This window comes from Vicugna pacos, chromosome 12 (assembly GCF_048564905.1).
Source record: "Vicugna pacos chromosome 12, VicPac4, whole genome shotgun sequence".
NCBI lineage: Eukaryota > Metazoa > Chordata > Mammalia > Artiodactyla > Camelidae > Vicugna > Vicugna pacos.
Genome location: NC_132998.1, coordinates 20,168,639 through 20,189,941, shown reverse-complemented (window position 1 = coordinate 20,189,941; position 21,303 = coordinate 20,168,639). Strand labels below are relative to the sequence as shown.

General features: G+C 39.3%; 1 protein-coding gene across 5 annotated transcripts in view; it reads right to left on the bottom strand.

Annotated features, from left to right (window-relative positions):
- The window catches only part of KIF21A (kinesin family member 21A), a 138,606-nt gene extending 117,744 nt beyond the window's left edge, over nucleotides 1-20,862 (bottom strand). For 4 of the 5 annotated variants that reach the window (XM_072972994.1, XM_072972996.1, XM_072972995.1 and 1 more), the window contains exon 1: nucleotides 20,444-20,859. In XM_072972994.1, coding sequence (XP_072829095.1) covers nucleotides 20,444-20,487 — 44 coding nt within the window. In that variant the 5' untranslated portion in view covers nucleotides 20,488-20,859. Of the gene's footprint in view, nucleotides 1-20,443 lie in introns of all 5 variants that reach the window. The other variant, XM_072972999.1, reaches the window with a different exon arrangement.
- Nucleotides 20,863-21,303: the final 441 nt, after the last annotated feature.

Below are 21,303 nucleotides of genomic sequence, written 5' to 3'. Positions count from 1 at the left end.
CTACCACCAAGGCAGATGGACATTCAGTGTTACAGGCTATAGGCACACGAGGAGAGCAAAAAGGGAAAGGGAGCTAGAGCATTCCCAAAGGTCAGGCAGAGAGTGCAACTCTCATTATAAGATGTAGCACCGAGGCTGCTTTCAGGGGGCTCTGCAAAGAACCCAACGGCACAATGGCCGGCTAACAAAAGCTAAGAAAGGACCAAAAAGAGCACTAAGTAAAGAAGCACAAAAAACATTAAGTTAAAAAAATCTGTTCTTCCTTAAATGTCTCCCCGTTCCTTCTTTGGAAGACGCAGAAGAGGCAAAGAGAGGCAGAGGGAGGAAAAAATGGAAGAGCAAATTAAGGCAGAGTAAGGTAAGCCAGGAGAGTCTCCCTTTTCCACTGTAGGTCCGTCTGCAGTCAGAACTGAGCTGGATGAAAAGAGAACAGTGAATTAGGTGTTTGGAGTTTAGACTGGGCAGGGCTCTAATTCCTGAAAATGAGACCATTCTTGTAACTGAAAATAATCTGAAAGTAATGGGACCTACAGAAGTTTGAAAGAAAAATGAGACAAATTTTTTTTTGTAGGTAACTCAGACATTCATCCCTGAAAGCCAGATTTTGATTGAAGCATAAAGCATAGTTTCCTAGCTGTAAGCTACCAAATTCAGCCCACTCAACAAACAAGTTATACAGGCTTTAGGAACCAGAGTTGAGAATATCACTTAATGACCTAGGGAAAGACTCATGAAATTTTAAACTGTGAAATTAAAAAAAAGAAAAGATGGAAAATTGTATATGCAATAGGATATATTTTTATTATATTACATAATTAACATGAGATTATATTAAAATAAATAAGCAGAAATATTTACCTGGTTGGTAAAATTCTTGTAAATATTCTAAAATGAACAGATAATACTTTTAAAATCAGAGAAAATACACTGTTAAAAATGTTTGCAAGTAACCTTGTGGGAAAAAAATGTGAACATTTTTACCGCTACAATCAAAAAAACTTCTGTCTTCTTTTCAGTGTCATTAGTATAGTTCTGAATCTTGCAGCCAAAAGCAATTGCCTTAATATCAGATGATAAGAACTACAACAATGCTTGAATTTCAGGACCAGAAAGATGAACTGGTCAATATAATGTTCAACCAAGACTGCCAAACGAGTTCTCTATCACACAATAACATGGCAGGCCACTGCTGCCAGAATACAGATAATCAATTGCCTTTCTGTTCCTTCTCTGTGGTGTCACGAGCTACCTCAAAATTTTCATTGCTTACTGTCTCCCAGTTAGCAAAACCAGCCCCCACCAAAACCAGCCATCTAAGATCTTCAAGTTGCTCTTTGGTCCACAATACAGATAAGGCATGTTATTTTTCATTTCAATGAAAAAAATAATAAAAATTGAAATTTAAAAGAAATAAAATAAAATACAGAAAAAGCTCATCTAACTCCTGTTCACCAAACTAGCCATCAGAAACCCAAGCCTCTCAGATATAATATAAATGTACTCAGTATAAAAATGCTCATTCAATACTACACTGCATAGTCTCTGATTTGGCCCCCTCCTCTCTCATTGCCTTCCAAAACACTGTGTGTTGGAAATCATGCTCCATCAGCACCAGTAGAGACCAGTGGTTAACCTGGAACACTGGCTGAAACCACGTTTGCCATCCCTGTCACTTACAGCTGTGTGACCCCAGATTAATTGCTTAACGTGTCAATTTCCTCATTCATAGAGTGGGATTCAAAATAGAGCCTAATGTTACAAGATTACTGTGAGGCTCATGTGAGTTCATATGTGTTCAGAATTTAGAACATGTGCTTCTGCCGCATAATGAGTACTTGATAGTTCATTTATTTTGATCAGAAAATTCACCTACACCCTCAAAATAAAGCCTCACCTACTCATCCTCTGAGGACATAGCTTTATTGAAGTCCTCTCAAGTAAGGCTGTTTTTTCTCCCACACCACAGGTGTATAAGACATTGCCTGGAGGTGAGTTGTCTTCTTGCTCCCTAGGGCAGTTTCCAACCTCTCTCCTCATTCCTCTTCCAAAGATCACATCTTCTCTGAAGCACGTGTGTCATCAAACCTTGCCCCAAGCTATCCTAGTCACACTGCCCTAGCCACCAACCTCACGAACAGGCCACAATATTCTCTCCACCACTACTTCTATGGGCATTCCTGGCAACTTCAAATCCCTTAAGTAATGCACCCAACACCATTATCTTATTGTTGTTTGGCCTCCTTAAAACCTGTCTCATTTTTGTTTAAAGCAGAAAAAAAGGAAGATGCAGTCAAAAGAGAACCACTGAATGACTTCATCTTCATACTCCCAGATCCAAACTACATTGCATCTATACTCACAAATCTTGTTTTTTTTCTATTAAAATAGAAGCATCACTGCTTCTGAGGCCACTTGCTCCACTTTCTCTCCTCAGTCCCGTATCTCCTCTCTTTCCTACACCATCAGTCTAAAGACTGTACTTGATTCCTCTTTTCCTCACATTCTTTATCAGCAAGTCCGAACAGCTCTCTATCCCAAATATGCCTCAGATCTACTGTTCACCACCTGTCCTGCTCGCTTAGTCCAAGCTGCCTCCACGTCTCTCCTGGAACAAAGTAACAGCTTTCTCACCTGTCCCACTTGTATTTTTAACTCTTACAACACAGTCCACTTCCTACGTAGCAACCGGTTCTCTTCCTAAAACATAAATCATATCATGTCATATCTCCAATTAATGCTCTCTGAGGTCTTCCCACTTTGAGTCCAAAATTTCCATTCTAGACTACAAATCCCTAAATGATCTGGCTCCCGCCCCTCTCTCTGTTATGGCCTCCGCCCTCTTTTTTATTCGCTGTCTCTTCTCACCATTCCCCTAACATGTCAGCTTATTTTCTCAGGGCTTCTGTACTTGCTTTTGCTTAGAATGCTCTTCTCTCAGATCCTCTCATGGCTCACTTTTCAACTCAAATGTCTCCTTCCCGGCCAAGGCCAATTACTCTCAATCATATTGTTTTGTCTTTTCCATGGCACTTACCAACATCGGAATTATACTTTTTGATGTTTACTGTCTGTATCCTCATCCACTGTTAACTCCTTGAAAGCAGAAACACTTGTCTCACTCACATCTACATCCTCCACACCCCGAACAGCCTACCTGGAACATCCATGGCAGTCAGGCATTTTTTGACAGACTGACTGAAGTCTCCATGATGATCAGCAGTATACTGTATTTCATTCTTCTGGTGCTGAGGACCAGATCTGACATGCCTACTGCTGTGTTAACCCTTCACAGAGAAAGGTAAAGAAGAAATAAATGTATCCGTGCTCTTAAATGATTCAAAATCCGTATGAGGAAGAAGAGAAAACCAAGATACTAAAGGCAACGACACTTAACCCTTGAATAACATGGGTTTTAACAATATGTCTACTTACATGTGGATTTTTTTCAATACAGAACTATATGATCTAAGGTTGGTTGAATCCACAGATGCAGAATCACAGTTAGGGAGGGCGGGCTGTAAAGTTATACAAGGATTTTTGATTGTGTGGAATGGAGGGTCAGCACCTCTAACCCCTGAGTTGTTCAAGGATCAACTATATTTACAGAGCAAGCTATCATATACTGTCCATTAGATTTTCATATGTGACCACGGGAGAATTAGGCAGGAGAGGATCCCTTAGGAGAGCATAATTCTATGAGGTATATATTATCAACATCACTTCACAGATGAGGAAATTGAGGCTGAAGTAGCTTAAACAATTCACCCAAGGTTAAAAACAAGGAAAGGAGTCAGGTACACACAAGTCCTTGATGTCAAAGCCCAATCTCCTCTTAGGAAATGATTTCTGCCACTTCCTTCTAACAAGAGCTGACAACTACAAAAGGTATATTTAACAGAAGGTTGAATAATATCAAATGGAGTTGTCAAGAACAACTAAAAGTCTGTAACTCCACCAATATTCAATGTCCAAAGTGCTCAGGTCCTTGGGTCTTGAAAGATAAATCAGTTCCCCCCAAAACGCACCCTGTTACCCACAGGACACTGGGATTGATGAAGTGGATACACAAGAAAAAGATATGCAGTTAACAAAGGGGTTTTTACATTTAATTCAAACTACCCTTAGAAATAGAATATTTTAGGGAACTTCCCATAGAAGCTTCCTGCCTCACTCAGATCCAAGCTAAAGCACTGGGAATGAATTGGTTATTTAACTAACCGTACGGGAAAAGGATGTGTGGTTATGTGTGAGCGTGCACATGTGCACATATGGGCATGTATTCATGTCTTTCTGTGGATGAACTGCTATAAATCTTTGCAATTAATATCTGATGAAAATAGCATGAAATTTAGGGAAAGGGATTTTTTTAATGGGATAAGCACGAAAATTAGGAAAAATCAGAAAGGTTAAGAGAGGGGAAATATAAAGGCAACTAAATGAAGAGGGCTATGTTAAAGATTAGGAGACTGGGAAAGATTAGATGTCACGGGACAAATTATTAAGAGTTTACATCACTATTTTGGAAAATAAGGAGTCATTTTCCTGCATCAGAAGGTTGTGCTCGTGTGGTTACAATGGCTGTAGAGGTAGACTGCTCCAATAACTTGCACACAATGTGTTTATACTTAATTTTTGACATGTTTCATGGGAAAGCTATCTTGTAAGGGCACGCAAGACTCTCCCAACTGGACTGAGTTTCTCAAGGGCAAAATCCAAAGCTGATTCATCTTGCATTTCCCAGTGCCTAGCCAAGTGTTTTGAGTACACTTAATTTCAGTAGGTTTCAGTAACTAATAAATTGAATTGAATTAAACTGAAATACATTGAATTTATCTAGACAAAATAAATTAGGATGGTCAGGGATGGGATCTACTAATTAGCCTCACAAATTCATTTTTATTCCTCCATTTTAGGTATCAAAACATACTTACTTACGTAACTTCTGCTGTGCTTACAATGAGCTTGGAGCAATACCCTTCCTTTTGCACTTTTACTAGCTACACTTTACAAAGCGGCTGTATATGTGCAGCAGGAGCATAAGTATACTTTACACATAAAGGGACCTGAGTCATTGAGAGGCATCACGTTATTTTTTCCACAGGGTTACTTTTATACCACTGCCATCCCAGAGTGAGTCAGTGCACTGAAGAGATCTGAACTCAAAGTGCAAAAGCATTACTTTCATCACCAGACTTCATTTTAAGATTCAATCATAAAAGGAAAATTATGTAGTTGTCAAATAAACCTGTTGGATGGTCCAAAATTAAAAGGTACAAAGATGACTGGTTTTGGATACATAAGTTCTTGTTATTGCATCCTTTTTTTCTCATAAATAGAGAGCATGGTTCTCATCAGACCATATAGGAAACAACCCAAATAGACAAGCATTTGTTATTACAGCAAAATAGGGTAGGGAATCTAACTGATAATTTTGAAGGATATCCATATCCTCCGTTACATTATTCAATTTCTACTGTTGCGTTTATTATTTTGATAACTGATATTTGGAGTATTTTTCTGCTTGTCAAAGCCAGCAAATAGGGCTGTGTTAAGTCATAAGGCTGTCTTAAGTCTTAAGCCATCTTCAACAGTCCACTTAACTTTCCACTACATATCATTTGTCAACACAGTGTTTCATTTCACCATCAACCAATTTATGAAGGACACATAAGGTATTTTTTTTACCAATTCAATTAAGTTTGTTCTCTAAATAGGTTTGTTTTAAAAAGTGAAACTTGTTTTCAAGATCATTTAAGTTTCTGACTTTGTTTGTTGATACTGTACCACTCAGAATCCTGTGTTTCAATGAAAACAAAGCTAGTCATCTAGTCAAAGGTTTCGGCAGCAAACACTATATAAACATGGAAGACTCGATTACTGAATAGGTCCTAAGGGGAAAAAAACGAGTCACAAATTGATTTTATTCGTCTTTAATCACAATAATTAAAACAAAAATTTGCAAAATGATATAAACTACAAAAAAAAAGGAAGGACAAAATTAATCTTTTAATCTCTTGTCTTTTTAAATTAGCAAAGGAACTCTGTCATCTCAATCAAATCTTTCAAGTACTTCACATTAGGCACGGAAACAGTGAGACATTCTCTTAGAGCTTATATATAAAATGAGTGTGTGTATACATGTGTGAGTATGTGTGAATATATGCATGTGTGTATGCATATATACATGTGTGAAGATATGAGTGTATGTGTGTGTCTGATCACTTTTGGATTCTTATTAAAAACTGTTGGCATAAGTAAAGCATGCTCAGATTAATGGTATAGCAAGCAATATATTTAAGAGGTTTAAGGATTAACATGTCAGCCAGTTCACCACGCCAGGTAAGCAGCTGGAAATCAAGAAGTATTCCCATGTCCTTAAAGATAAACAAGAAAGGAATGTAATTCCTTACAACAAAAGACAAAGATTAAAAAATATTCAATCTGGTCAAGAAAGCATAATGATCTCAGTCATATAAATGCACTATTACCATCCTTTTTTCAGCTTTATTCATATACAGTTGACAAATAGATATTTAAGGAGTACACTGTGATGATTTTGATACACACAAACATTGTGAAAGGGTGCCTCCCATCAAGTTAATGAACACATTCATCACTTCACATATTTGCCTTTTTTTTTTTTTTTGGTAAGAACTATTATGAGTGGTTTATCAACACACGAATTAATTCTCACAACTATCATATGAGATTAGTATTCTTATTGTCTCCACTTCATAGAGAAACTAAGAAGGAGGACAAGAGCTCACCAAAGAAATTATCCACACCTTGAGGTGATCAGAAATGAAACTGGGGTTAGTCACTGCAAGTCTTACCTAGAAGAGGAAAAAGAGATTTAAAGACAGACAGACAGAGAGAGAGAGAAGTGGTAGGAAGAGGAGGAGGAAGGAGAGAGGGAAAACTGAAAAAGAAAAAAAGAATCTAACATCTTCCAAACACTTCTAAATGCAAGGCATTTACAACATTCATTTAATCTTAACAGCCCTATAAAACAGGTATTAACTCCATTTTACAGATAAGAAAACTAAGGTTCATAACAGTTAAATGGCTGTCCTAAAATTCTGAATTCCAATCTTTGTGACTCTAAAGTCCATGCTCTTTTCAATAAGCCACACCACAAAGGAAAATAAAATTAAGGCAGGGAAGGGGTAAAGGGAAAGGCAAAGTTAATAAAAATGTGAAGCCAGAAAAAGAGAGGAAATCAACCAGCTTTCAGCAGTGCCTTGATGGATACCGGGACAAGACAGAGCACTGCTACCAACGAGCCATGATGCTTTTAACCTAGAATGCAGGGCTGTCAGGAGCCAGAATGGCTACTTGGTTTCAAGAATCAGTGCCCTTGATCCCTTCAACATTCCTCTTCTTCCCCATCCCGTCTCATTGTCAGTGAAGCTGCTATGAGAAAAAGCAATGGCCAACTCACCTAGATGTGTGAGTCCTATACTGAGCAACGGCAGAGTGCATACAGGTGGCCTGGCCCAGCCCAAAGCACAGTCTGTGGACTGCTTTATCCAAATTGAGATGCCAATCCATCACGGTACATATGTTGCAGGGCCACAGCAGAAGCAAAGAGTACCATTTTCATATCAATTCAAAGTTAGGCACAGTTCAGGAGTGGCCAAATTTTTCCCATTTCAAAATGACAACCAAGAGAACTGTAAATGAGGACTAAAAACTTCAAAGCTTCCTGACAATTCCAATGTATCATTTTTGACCAAAATGTCATAGGGACAAGTTGAGAATCTTTTTCATTAACTGATATTAAGAAACATATCAATTTATTTTGTTTATGAACATTAATATATTCTATGCCATATTAGCCAGATTTATTAACTTCTAGTGAATTTTATGTTTTTAGGTATGTGTATGTGTTTCATGATAATCTCCTATCAAAATCACAGCTTTCTGACCTCAAGTAGAATCTGCCTCAAAACATACAGGGGACTCTGGACTGGCATGGGTTAAGGGATAAAGTTGGACAACTAGCCTGGCCAGAAGCCTAGATGACATGGCAGTGAAGTGAGGTCAAGAGCGACCCAGGCTTGATCAGTGCCAGCACGTGTACGCTAGTAGATTCAATCTGGTGGCGGCCCCTGGCTCCGAGTGGCCCTCATGGGTTAAAGGAGACCCCAGTTAGGAAAAAAAAGGGACATCTCCCCTCCACAAAAGGGGGCTTTGAATAATTCCACTTAATTGAGTGGATCTGGATTCAAGATGTAAGAAAAGGGATATAAATCAGGAAACCAAGGCAGAAGCCAAGTCTGGGTGAATAAAACAGGAGGTTACAGGGAAAGCTATGACTGTAAAAGCACAGGCACGGAAGTTTGGAACAGCAGGACGAATTTCAAACTGAGGGGCAGGTGCGGCAAACGGCACTGCTCTGATTTACTTGTGGCTTTACTTGAGACTGGCCGAGAAACTCCAAGGGGATGTGGAGAGAAAAGTAATGAAATCAAGACGACAATACCAACTACTCTTTACAGAACAAATTTACTAACTACCAGCAGTGCGAGTGTTTACATATGTTATCTTCTTAATTCTTACAACAAATATATGAGGTAGGTTACTGTTTTCTCTTATTGAGCCCCTACAGACTTTGAATGTAACAATATTTACTAAGTTCCTATAGAAACCGAATATAAAAATATTTTCATTCATAGTAATCTAATGAAGGAAATGAAAATGCTGGAACATGGCTGGCAATATTTTTCACCTGCATTAACCAATCTGTACTGATTCATCATCAATAATATCCAGCCGCTGCTTCTGAGCAGCAGTATTTGCTGTGATCGTAAAGGCTACAATCAAAAACAGCAAAGCTAACAAGCCCATCCAAGGGTCAAATTCATAATCCTGGATTTATTACCCTGACCCTGAAATCAACCGGACTTACAGATCACCAATACACACAACACCCAATAACACAAAATTTCCTTACAACTATTTTTAAACATAACAAGGTAGAATCCTAATATTGAAACATGTAAAATGAGACCACAAAAACTGATGCCAAAATGTGCTGAAATTTAAAACTGCAAAATCATCAAAAGTCTTGGGGTTACTCTTTGTTGAAAGCTGCAATCACAGAATACATGCAAAAAAAAAAAAGAGAGACAAGTTACACTAAGTTAATACAAAATTAAGAACCAAAGGTAACTAAAGAAATCCTATACAGAAAGACAGGAACTGAATCTGCTACAAAGCTAACAGTCCAATTGCACTTATATAACAGAATAAATAAGGATATAATCAAGGAGAGATGGAATTTGTTGCCAATCTAAAGCCAAGCTGGCAAATTAAAACTCAGAGGCATCATATTGTAAACTGAGACTTGAAAATGTCACAGATGTCACATTCGAATTAAAGAACCTTAAGTGGCAGGCCAAATAGCCAGGAATGAAGTCTGTGATCTCAAGTTTTATCAGCCATGGACAACTTCCATTTCAAGGCACAACAGATGCAGGTGAGATGACCAACAAGCTGCTCAAACAGAATTGTTTTGTGTTGAATTGAGATGGACACAAGCAAAATAAAACACCTCAGACATGCACTGATTTTCAAGCAATATGGCATGGGTATGAGCCTGTATTTGATTTACTTTACCGTCAGTGGCTTGGACAAATGTGTTGAGTGGAAGTCTGTATTATCCTAATACATTATGTATTTTGCTACAGATAGAGCTGAAAAGTTAAAATTTTCATATCAATATCTTTTTCTGAAAAGGATCTTCAGACCATAACATTTACTCATCCATTCTGGATGAGAAGCACTACCCTCCCCTTTCAATTCCGGGAGGCAGGCATTTATAGACTTTGTGCTTATCAGTGAAAATGAAAACATTACTAAGAATCATAAGACACAGCACAACTCTTAGAAAATGAAATTAATGCCTGCCCTATACAATAAAGGCTTGTCAATTACAGTACTGTTTGATAGATGGGATTTAATAGAAATTGAATTGAACTAATGAAATAAAGCAGATGATACAATATATTTAGCATGTAACTCAAAATGCCCTTCTTTAATGTAAAGACATGGAAGAATTCTTATGTTCTACTCTATAAAGTGGTAAATATTAGGCTACAGAAGTGTATCCACATTACAAAAATTTAGCAAGCTTACCATTGGGGGAAAAAAAAAGTCATAAATGAGAACACTGTTGGGAAAAAAAAAGAATTTAAAAATACATAAGCACACATATGAAAAGAGACTAAAAATAAACATACCAAAATGCTAGTAGTAATTACATCAGGGTGGCAAACTATGATTGCTAAATATTACTAGCAATCATAGCAGGGTGGTAAGCCAGTCGCTTTTCTCATCTTTTCCCACATACTTTTTCTAATTTGATTATACTATTTCAATAACAGAAAACAATCAAATAAAAATAACTTTGGAAGTTAAAAACTGGAGGTGGCTTTGTAGACAGACTATGCTTGCAAGATCTATTTTCTGCAACTTAATATCAACCTTCTTTTAAAATGCCTTCAGCTAAGTTTTCACCTAGATCTATCAATGACGGCAGGGGCACTGCTCTAGGTGCAGAAAAAATTTTACAGAAAATGTAAATTCATTTTCAAAATTCTGTGTTACATTACTTCAGGCTTTTTACTCGTAAACTCCTTACAACACTCTTTAATCCACAGCCTGGTTTAGTATGTCTTTGCAAAGCTGATGAGAGGAAGCAAGGAAAGCATTAGCAATATTTTAAAAAATCTGGTGCAAGCCAATTCAGAAGGAAAAATTCACATTTTTATTAACCAATTTAGTCACCACCCTCTGACATCAAGTTAAGCAACTAATAGAAAATATAACAATATTGTTAATCTCACAAAGTATATGGTAGTAACTTCACAAACACTAAAACCCACACCAACTGAAAGTCTGTGTGGAAAGAGAAAAGAAAGAATTAAAATGGTGGACTTTACTACTCTATTAAAAAAAAAAGGCAATTGGAAAGATAGAGCAGGATGAAACGTGATTTACATGTTGAAAACAAAATGAAAACTAGGAGACTAGATAAGGTAAGGTTTTGGGAAGTATTTATACACATTTTTGCTTCAGTCATAGCGGTGCAAGTAATAGGCACTCAAAAAGCAAGAGACCAGATGCAACACCTACAAGAACTTTGCAAGGTTATGGGTTACAAATTAGAGAATGACTAATCCAACTGACAGAGTTTGGAATATAACCAACATATCCATTGATGGTTATATATCAAACTCATCTCTCATAATATTACTGCCTTTGTTTGTATAAAAACCATTTTCCAAATGCTTTCACATAGTTGTCTCTGTTGATCCCTTTCTAAGTTCACAGAGGTAGGGGGTAACTATCTATACACAAAGCCAAGTTTATCATTAATAAAGGCCCACACCAAAGCAGCTTTCTAACCATCCAATGTTCATTCTATTATACCACATTTCTTCCAGTTTCTTTAATGTCTCCAAATTAAGTGATCCCAGTACACAATAGACATTCAATAATTATGTCATAAATGCATGAATTTTGATCTAAAAAAGTAAGTTCAGAAGGAATGCAACTGAGGGTGCAGGTGCCCTATGCCTCATTAGTACACCATGTGATCAACATACACATCATAATAATTAACTACAGCTTGACCCTCTCCAAGGTTTCTTGTTCCTGCTTGCTGAAAGAAAAGGTCTCATTTATTCTAATGTAGCTGTGTCAAAGAATGGGAATTCTACTCTGAAAAAATATAATGCCTTCATCCTATTCGGAAGAACGGATATTGTCATGCCTAAGTGACAGACATAGCTCCTCAAAATTGAGAATAAGGTCAAATCCAATTTCAAAAACTAAAATTTTACTTCACACTAAGAGATTCAACGGGTAGGGGACAAACCTTAAGCTGTCCTCGATTTAGCCCCTGGGTGGGCTCAGGATGCCCACCTCTCCACAACCAAGTTAGAACAATTTCTTGGTTCCTTGTTCTTACTGAAATAATAGATGGAGGGAGATAGTCTCCCTAGTAAATTGACCCTGGGGTTAAATCCTAAATGAGCTTCATTCCAATCTGGACACATAGATATGTTTGTTTCAATAACCCCAATGTCCTTCAAATGTTCTATTGTAACAGTGCTATCAGTCAGTATACTAGCAAATTCTTTAAAAAAAATTCTACTATTCTCTGAGTTTGGGGGACATTTCAAGCTGAACAGTGAAAATCATCATATTGTGTATACCTCTCCCATTGGAATTTTAGAGGGAGAGAGAGAATCATACAAAGAAGGTCTAAGGCCCCAAAAGGCAGATATTTCCCTGCAGGAAGTCTAGAAAGGCTTCAAGTACAGATACGATTTAGGATACTTCTGGGATGATAGACTTCCAGTATGCCCAAAATGTGTTACATCCTTTATTTTTTTCTAAATAAGGAATGGGAGGGGCTGAGATGTTATTCAAAAGTTTAAGAACCACCTATCTACTGAAGTATACTCAAGTGTTTTTTTGTTTGTTTGGTTGGTTTTTGTTGTTTTTGTATGTTTGTTTGTTTTTAAGCCACTCAGATTTCTACCTCCATCTCCAATGCCAGATCCCAATAAATACACCACACCGACACTACCCCTCTCTCCAGCCATCTTCCTTGCGGTGAGGCTGCCATTATAGCCGGAGTGTGCTACAATCCTCAAATCTATTGGAGTAGGGGAAAAAAACAAAACAGGACACTTTCAAGAACCAAGGTGAAGGGAGAGGAAGAAGGCTACATCCACAAAATCCTCTTATTTATATGTTTAACATTATTTCCAAATTAGGCTACACAGACATTGTATTTCTGTGGTTGTTGCTAAAGCATTAACGTGCTAACATGTATATGGTGAACACAGTCTGTATTATTTTTATAACTCTGTTCTGGCATTTCTTCACGTTTGAACACACTGGGAACCTCAAAATATAAGCATATAGTCCAGGGATCCCCTCTCTACCTCTAAGAGGTCCTTTTTAGCATCGCTGGTCTAGTTTCTAGGATTGAGGCAATCATAAAGCCAAAACACCGGGCACTGAGAGTGGGGGCACTCATCTACATGTTAAAGTAAACTTTTAAAAGGAGTGCTTAAAGGATTAAAACTGTAGTCTATAAAATATAAATTTATTCTATTTCTGGGACATCTGCCAGCAAAACATGTAAGTCCTAGAAAATCCATAGCAACAGTCAACAGAAGACTTGAGCTGCTAGTTGTGGGACCTCAAGCAACTCCCTCAACTTCTCTGGGCCTCTATTGCCTCAAATGTCTTAAAAAAGGGGCCTCAACCAGCTAGCTAGTCCATTTAAGGTCCCTTTCAATTTTAAAATCTCTTTCATCAATAATTATAGAATACTAAAAGTTACATTCAATACATAAATGTCTACTCATTTCAAAAAACAAAGAACAAATGAAGCGCAACGGTAATGTTTAAACATTAAGAAAGATCTCATAATAATTGTAGGGTGTCATAAAAATAGTCCCTTTGGCTTGGCTGTCACTTGCTTCAAATAAAGCCTGAGCCATGGGAAAACTATTTTAACACTCTGAGAAGATTAAATGGTTAATCCACTGGGAAACCAAATTCAAAGATAGAATTCACAAATCCGCTCCCCAGAGAGAAGCACTGGAAATAACAAACATTCATTCTATTACGAATAAAGTTATCCTAATGTTACACTGAATACAAATACTTTCTATCATCTAGCTTGCATTTTCATCAATAGGTTTTCCTTCCTAATCTGAAACTCAGATAAAGGTCTTGTCTAATATTGACAGAAAACAGCCATTTATAAGTCAGGGTCACACAGGTGAGTCATAACATCTCTTGGGGGAAAGCATCCACAATAACAGATATTCCAAGTTCACTGCTTTGAAGAGAAATTGATGAGAACTGGAAGATTGGACAGATTATGAAATTAACTACCAAGATAATTTCTGCTTTCATGGCTTCACTAAACTGGAATTTCTAGTGCATCATTTACTACCCCATAATTATGCATCAAAATATTAACCAACTGGCCGGTCAGAGGGTAAGAGCTCAAGGGGTAGTAATAATTAGACATGAAACCTGAGCTTCCAGTGGAATTCCAAATAACAATCAGGTCTACCACACTTTATAAACTTCATAAACCTTATCTGAAGAAAAAGTATCAACTCATATTCAAATAATTTCATTGACTTTCAGTTCACATCATCCACAGGTTCCTTATTCTCCTAGCTTCCATTTCCCTTACTTCACAATCCAAATACAAAGATATACAAGTAGGGCATGTATGTTATATCACACATACATATAAATAATATCCTTCTAATGCACAGGCTTTGGAGTTCAATTTTTGTATGAAATATGCTTGGAAGCAGGGCACACTTTTTGTTTTTTAAATCACTATTCTTGAGGCAACATATGAACTTAAAAAATGCTGTTTAAAAAGAAGGGAGAAATAAAAACTAAGCTGCAACAATTACTTTAATTTCTAGTTTGTGCTGTTGATATATTTTTGTTAGGACCAAGGTAGTTTGTGCATTTAAACAGCCTCACACTGCTAGAGCTAAGCTCCATAAAAGCAAGGACCATGTTTCTCATGTGTGCTGTATATCCTCAGAACCCATCACATAGTAGGCATGTAATAAATATTTGATGCATGAAGGAAGGAGGAAATAAATAAATGACCAAACAGCAGGTAACCATCTACTTCCATCAAATATTTCTAAAAGTCTTGCCTCTACATTTTCTAAATATTAAATTGTTTCAAATAATTTACCTCACATGTATATTCAAGTTTCAGCTGAAGGATTCTTATTAAATTGAAATTAGCATGTGAAATATTTTGAAAACATTTGGAAATATTTTCAAGAACACAGAAATAGGTCGCAGAAGCCTGAGTTTGAGTTCCAATTCTGGTATTTAGGGGCTGAGAAACCTTGAAGAGGTCACCAAGTATCTCTGAGACTCAATTTTTCATCTGTAAAATAGGAATAATACCTGTCCAGCCCACCTCATAGGGTTTTAGTGTAGATGTGTAGATTAAATAAAATATTGCATATTTGTATCATAGCCAGAATTGAACAGAGAGACCACAAAAGCCTAAATGTTTCCTCTTAAGTAACAACAGTACCCACAGTAAACATACTGTGGGAAAATCAAGTTTGAAATGTTAAAATAGTTCCTTTCTATCAATATGGAGGCACCATTAGTACCAACAGTTTGGCTAACAAGCAAAAAAAATCACATATTTAATAGATTGTATATGGGAAGTTCTTATAACCTTGAATTGCCATCTCAGCATGAGTAAAAAGAAAAGTTGGGGGAGGTCACATTGCAAATCAGAGCTAAAACAGAGCTTCTGGCTGTCCAATCAGCACTTAAGCTAGAAGAGCAATGTCACTTCTTTAAAGTGCTGCAGGAAGGTGAAAACTCAGCAAATCAGACAACATTACACACTAATCCAAACCCACTGTCAAGGATACGCACTGTTCTCTGCCAAAGCCAAGCAAAGAAATCTTAGCTCACAACCACACACATAATGACATGAAAACACAATTGTTCTTTCTGTATCTCCATTTTCTTTCAGCTCTTGACATATTTTGCAAGCTAAAAATCTCGGGAAAAAATGTTCAAATGTTATGTCAGCATTCAGACAGGGAAAGCATGAGCTGCCCATTCTCCTTGCTTGGTCTCACAGCAGACGCCTTGTAATAAACACTGTACTTTCCTTCACATCACTTCATAAAGTCTTAGATTTAAAATTAAAAATGTTTAATTGAGTTTATTATTTCAAATTAACTGAATAGTTCAATTCAATTTATTTATATAATAAGAACAGAATATACACTACATTGCTCATTTTTGTAGATGACATCTGTCAACTTACCAAATTTTCTAGGAAGTTGACTACTATACTGAGTCTATAAGCAAAAACTTTCTACATCTATGCATCCAGAGGAAAAAAATGTTGCTATTAAATCAAATATTACATGTATATGTGTGTGTGTCTGTGTGTGCGCACGCGTGTGTGTTTGTACACGTATATATAACCACTCTAAAAACAGACACCCAATATTTTGGAATTTTCTGGATCTAAAGGTAGGGTTAGTCTATGATGTGGCTGTGAATAGTTTTATTCTACATCTTTTCCTCACATTTTTTTAAACTGCAGAGCAGTACTATCCAATAGAAGCACAACGGGAGCAACATTATATTTAATTTTAAAATTTCTCATAGCCATATTTTTAAAAAGGAAGAAATAGATGAAATTTTTAAAAATATTTTAACTCAATGTATCAAATACTATCATTTTAACATGTAATCAATCCAAAGATTATTGATATATTTACATTCTTTCTTCATACTAAGGCTTGAAAATCTAATACATATAAAATCTAACACACTGACAATACATGTCAGTGTAATATATATATATATATATATAAAGATGACATTTTCATCAGAAATACTTTATAAGTGTTTTGATTTCATAAACTTCACAGTTAAAAAATGGATCCACATAACCACATTGTTCCAAGCATACTTAAAAGTTTTCCAAAACTAAATGAAGGACCAGTTTTTCTTTCTTTCTTTTTTTTTTTTTTGCCTTTATTTTATTTTTTTTTAATTGAGTTATAGTCAGTTTACAATGCTGTGTCAATTTCTGGCATAGAGCACAATTTTTCAGTCATACATGAATATACATATATTCATTTTCATATTCTTTTTCCCCCTGAGCTACCACAAGATCTTGTATGTTTCCCTGTGCTATACAGTATAAGCTTGTTTATCTATTCCATATATACCTGTCAGTATCTACCAATCTCAAACTCTCATTCTGTCCCTTCCCACAAGACCAGTTTTTAAATTTAAATTTAAATGTATTAAAATTAAATAAAAGTTAAAATTTAGTTCCTCAGTAGTGTTGCAACCAAGCAGAAACCTGCAGGGCCTTCCTGGGAACAGACACCACCACTCCCCCTACATACACCCCTCCCCCACTATCCCCTCACCTCCCTGGGTCCCTACCTCGTTTGTAGAAAACTTTTAGCTTCCAAGGACCTCCCCAAGTTCCAAAGAGCAAATTTAATCAGACAAATGCAGACACAAAGGGAAACAGTCAAGCAAGACAAAATAAGTTTAGCCATAAAACAAAGTCAAGGGCCCTTAGTTCCTCCTCAAGGACTATAAATAATATTCCAAGCCATATTCCTGAGTGGTTTTAACTCTACTAAAGCCCCCACAAGGTATAAACGTTAACTGCATGCTGACCACAAGCAGGTAGACTCCAGACCAGCTGGAACCAGAGGGTGGATTATGTTAACCCCCGAAATACCTCTCTGTTACCTCACCACAACCAATCAGAAATATCCGTAAGCTGATCGCATACCCTATGACCTGCTCTCTCACCTTGCCCTTTAAAAGCCCTTCCCTGAAAGCCATCAGGGAGTTCTGGTCTTTTGAGCAAAAGCTGCCCATTCACCTTGCTTGGCTCCACGTGGGTGCCTAACAATAAACTGTACTTAACCTCACCACAACTCAGGGTCAGTAGACTGGCTTTGCTGTGCATTGGGTGAGTGGAACAAAGTTTGTTTCGGTTATAGCATTAATCGTAATTTAAGTGTGGCCTCCTGGGGTTGGATAGCAGGGCTGTCATCTGAATTTGTATCTACCACAAAGACAGATTCCCTCCAGAACACCTTCACATATACTCTGCCAAAAGGCATTTTCAGACATTGAATTTAAAGTGTTCTCCCTAAATGAGAAACTTTCTGTTTAACTTCTTTTCCCCAAAGCCTTATATGACCCATGCACTTATTTTGAGAAACCTAGAATAGAGTCATCAGCTTTAACACACTGATAAATCTCCACATCTAATAAAACACAAGGCCCTCTAGGACACTTTGTGCATTTACTCAAGTAGAGTCAACTCTCTATTACTTGTTATCACATTGTTCATGGAAGGGGAAAAGTAGGTCAAATGCCCTGCTGATTTGTGTCTAAGTGTTGATTTTTTTTTTTTTCCCCTGCTGATGAAGCTTATCACAAACTAGAAGCTAGGACTGGAGGTCAAAGGGAAAATGTAAAAATCTGAGGAAATAGTTTAGAGTAAATTCAGTTTCCCCCTTTCTGAGCTCTGGCTTTTCTAGGAATACCAAGGTATAAATACCCTGTCAAAGTCATTCATTTGTAATTGAACTGGTGCAGAACCAGGAAGAGGCAAGTAACCTTGAGCTAAGTAAAGCTTTGAGACGCCTGTTGGTACCGCTCACCTATATAGATTTAATGGTTAAGAACCCGAGCTGTAGAGTCAAGCTATCTGGGTTGGAACTGTTTCAGCCACTTGCTACCAGTCTAACTTGAAGAAGGTTACTTAATCTTTCTGCATCTAATCTGTAAAATGGCCATAATAATAATAGGACCAAACTCAAAATTGGTATGAGAAATAAACGCAATTTCACAGGATACAAAACATCTTAACGCTCAGCACTGACCCTGGCACATACTGTGTGTCCAATAATTTTTGCTATTTTTAGCTCAGAAATGAGGACAAAAGAGATGGGACTATATGTTCAATAAATATTTGTTGTAAATGAAAATATACGTACACATATTTTATAAATACCAAAGTGCTATGTAAGATATTTTTATCCTATGCAAATTAAGTTTAGAGTGAATCTACTCAGACAACGTATTTAATGGGAGAAAAAATAGGTCTTAACAATGTGGCTCACTTTACGTTTTTTATAAAGCCTTTCCCGAACAATCAGACCCACACATATTACCTTTAAAAAAAAATAAATAACATGCATACCAAAACCAAATGTAAGTTATTTACCTGTCAACATTACTTTAAGGTTATCCATGACTCTGCTCACCTTAACTGTAAGCAGCATCAGATTTAATAGCATGGCCAAAAAAGTTGCCCTGTGATATTCTAGAGAATTAACAGATAAAAATATTAACTCTCTAACAACAGTTTCTCTCACAGCCAAATTTTCTGTTTTCATTACTGTTTTCTGCTCCTTCTTACACTGTCTTTGACTAGATCTGCTAACTAACAAAACTGCCTCTTACTGGGTTTCCTCTCTTTTTCCTTCCCTTTCTTCTGCCACGGTACAGTCACTAATAAGTATTAAAAGACCAGAAGAGAGGTAGTAGCAGTAAATAGGAGAAGCAAACTAATCCAACAATTGGATAAACAGCCTTTGACCAAGAAGGCCAAACTGAAACTTCAAGCTTTATAACAGGCGATTCTAAACAGTCATAAAAATGTCACCTCCATAGGTGGTCATCTGTAAAGGGAATGAAAAAAAACCTTCAAAATTCATTTTATTCTTTAGATTGATTAAAGATACAAAGTATATATAAAACTATCATTTCTACACCTCACCAACATTTGTCACTAAATTAACTATAGAAATGCTGACGGGATAAGATTTTTAAAAATCACTTCTCAGAAAGACCACAAGGGTGGAGAATTTTAAAAAAATAATTTCTCAGAGGTCAGATTCTTTTTATAATCCTGAACGTATACATAACGAGAAGCAAATTCAGAGCAGACCATCGGAGCTGTAAAAGCGACGCACTTATCCTACCATGAATGCTTCATTAATATTTCAGGGATGATGTTGCAATTTTCCATGTGCAACTGTCAGAGCTCTGCTCCTTGATATGCATCAAAACCATCCAAATTACATCCAACAGTCGTGTATCTCTCCTTGACCGAATTACAATTTTGATGTATCTAGTATTTCGAGACTCACACCCCGGAATATGTAATTTTCTATTGTAACCACCCTGCTTTAACCTTAGGATGTTTCATCCAGTCACCCAATTAACCCTTCCCCTCAAGTTCTCTTCCTTTTACGGACCTAGTACCATTGAATTTTCCCTTAAATATAATGTCTCTTCCAACTCTAGAAATGTCTGCGATGCCCGCACGCTGGTGCCATCTGGTCCACGGTGGGTCACCAGACAGACGTCTATGCGCAGACATCAGACCCCCGGCCTCTGCAAGCGCCGTGCTGAGGCTTTGTCTCCCGCCTCCGGAGACCGGAGTTGCAAGCACACGTAAGACAGTCACTCTTCAAATGTGTGGAAAAAACACCACAGCCCAGGAGAGGCAGCTCCTCCGGGCAAAGCCGGACAGGCCGTCGCCCGAGGCGGCCAAACCCGAGGCAACTGTCCCGCGGGTGCGCGACCCAGCGGGGGCGGGCGGCGACGGTTCCTCCCGCGGGGGAGTCAGGGCGCCCCCGGGACCGGGCGCCGCGCGGCCGCCGGCCACCTGCAGACAAACGCCCGGGGCGTGAGGGCGCGGGCTCTCCCCGCGAGCACCCGGGCCGGCGGCGCCCGCGGTCTCGGCTCCCCGCCACCGGGCCCCCGCCGGGCCGCCCCTCAGGTCCCCGCAGCCCGCAGCCCGCAGCCCGCCCGCCGGCGCCGCGTCGGCCCTCACCTGACAGCCACCCGCACCGAGCTCTCGTCCGGGGCGCCCCACATGCCGGCGGCGAGCCACGGCCGGGCCCCTGGGCCTCCGCAGCGCACAGCTGAGGCGCCGCCGGCGCTCGGGCGCGGGAGGCTGGAGCAGCAGGGGGCGGCCGGCTCACCTCCGCCGCGCTCCAGCCATGTTGGGCGGCTGAATGGAAAGGTGGCGGCGGCGCTGAGGCAGGAGCGGGAGGGGGAGGAGGAGGTGATTCACCGCTCGCGGGCGCCCGCCCCTTCTCCCGGCTCAGCCCCCTGGGCTGGGGCGGGGACGAGCGCGGCGGCTGCGGCGGCCTCCCCTCGGGCCGCTGAGGGCGCCCTGCCCCCTCCGCTGGGGACGCGGCCTGCCGGCGGCCGGGACACACGCTCCACGCCCGCCCGGGCTCTGCCCGCTCGCGGCCGGCCCCGCACTGCGTCAGCGGCCGCCGCGCTGCCCGGCCTGCGCCCCGCCCCGTGCTCGGCGGGCACTGCCAGGCGCTGCCGGCCCTGGGGCCCGCGGGGGAGGGATGCTGGCCGCGAGCTGCCCACGCCCGCGGGCGACGAGCCGTGCGCCTCTGTGAGATCGCCCTCCTGCAGCCTGTCTTTTTCTAAATGCAAAGCTTGATCCACCAGCGCAGCGCCAGCAGCCAGCCAGCTGCTGCCCTGGCTCGCCTTTGTTTCCACCCAAAGCTCATTGTCCTCTCTCCAGCCTGGACTTTGACCCTCTTCCCCAGGCCCCCTCTGAACGCCCTGCTTCCCAGGAGCCAGTCATTCATACTAAACCGGCTCCCCAGCTTGGCCACAGTCTCTGAGCAGCTGGGCTTTTCTGCAGCCCGGCGCCCATCTACCAGCCCG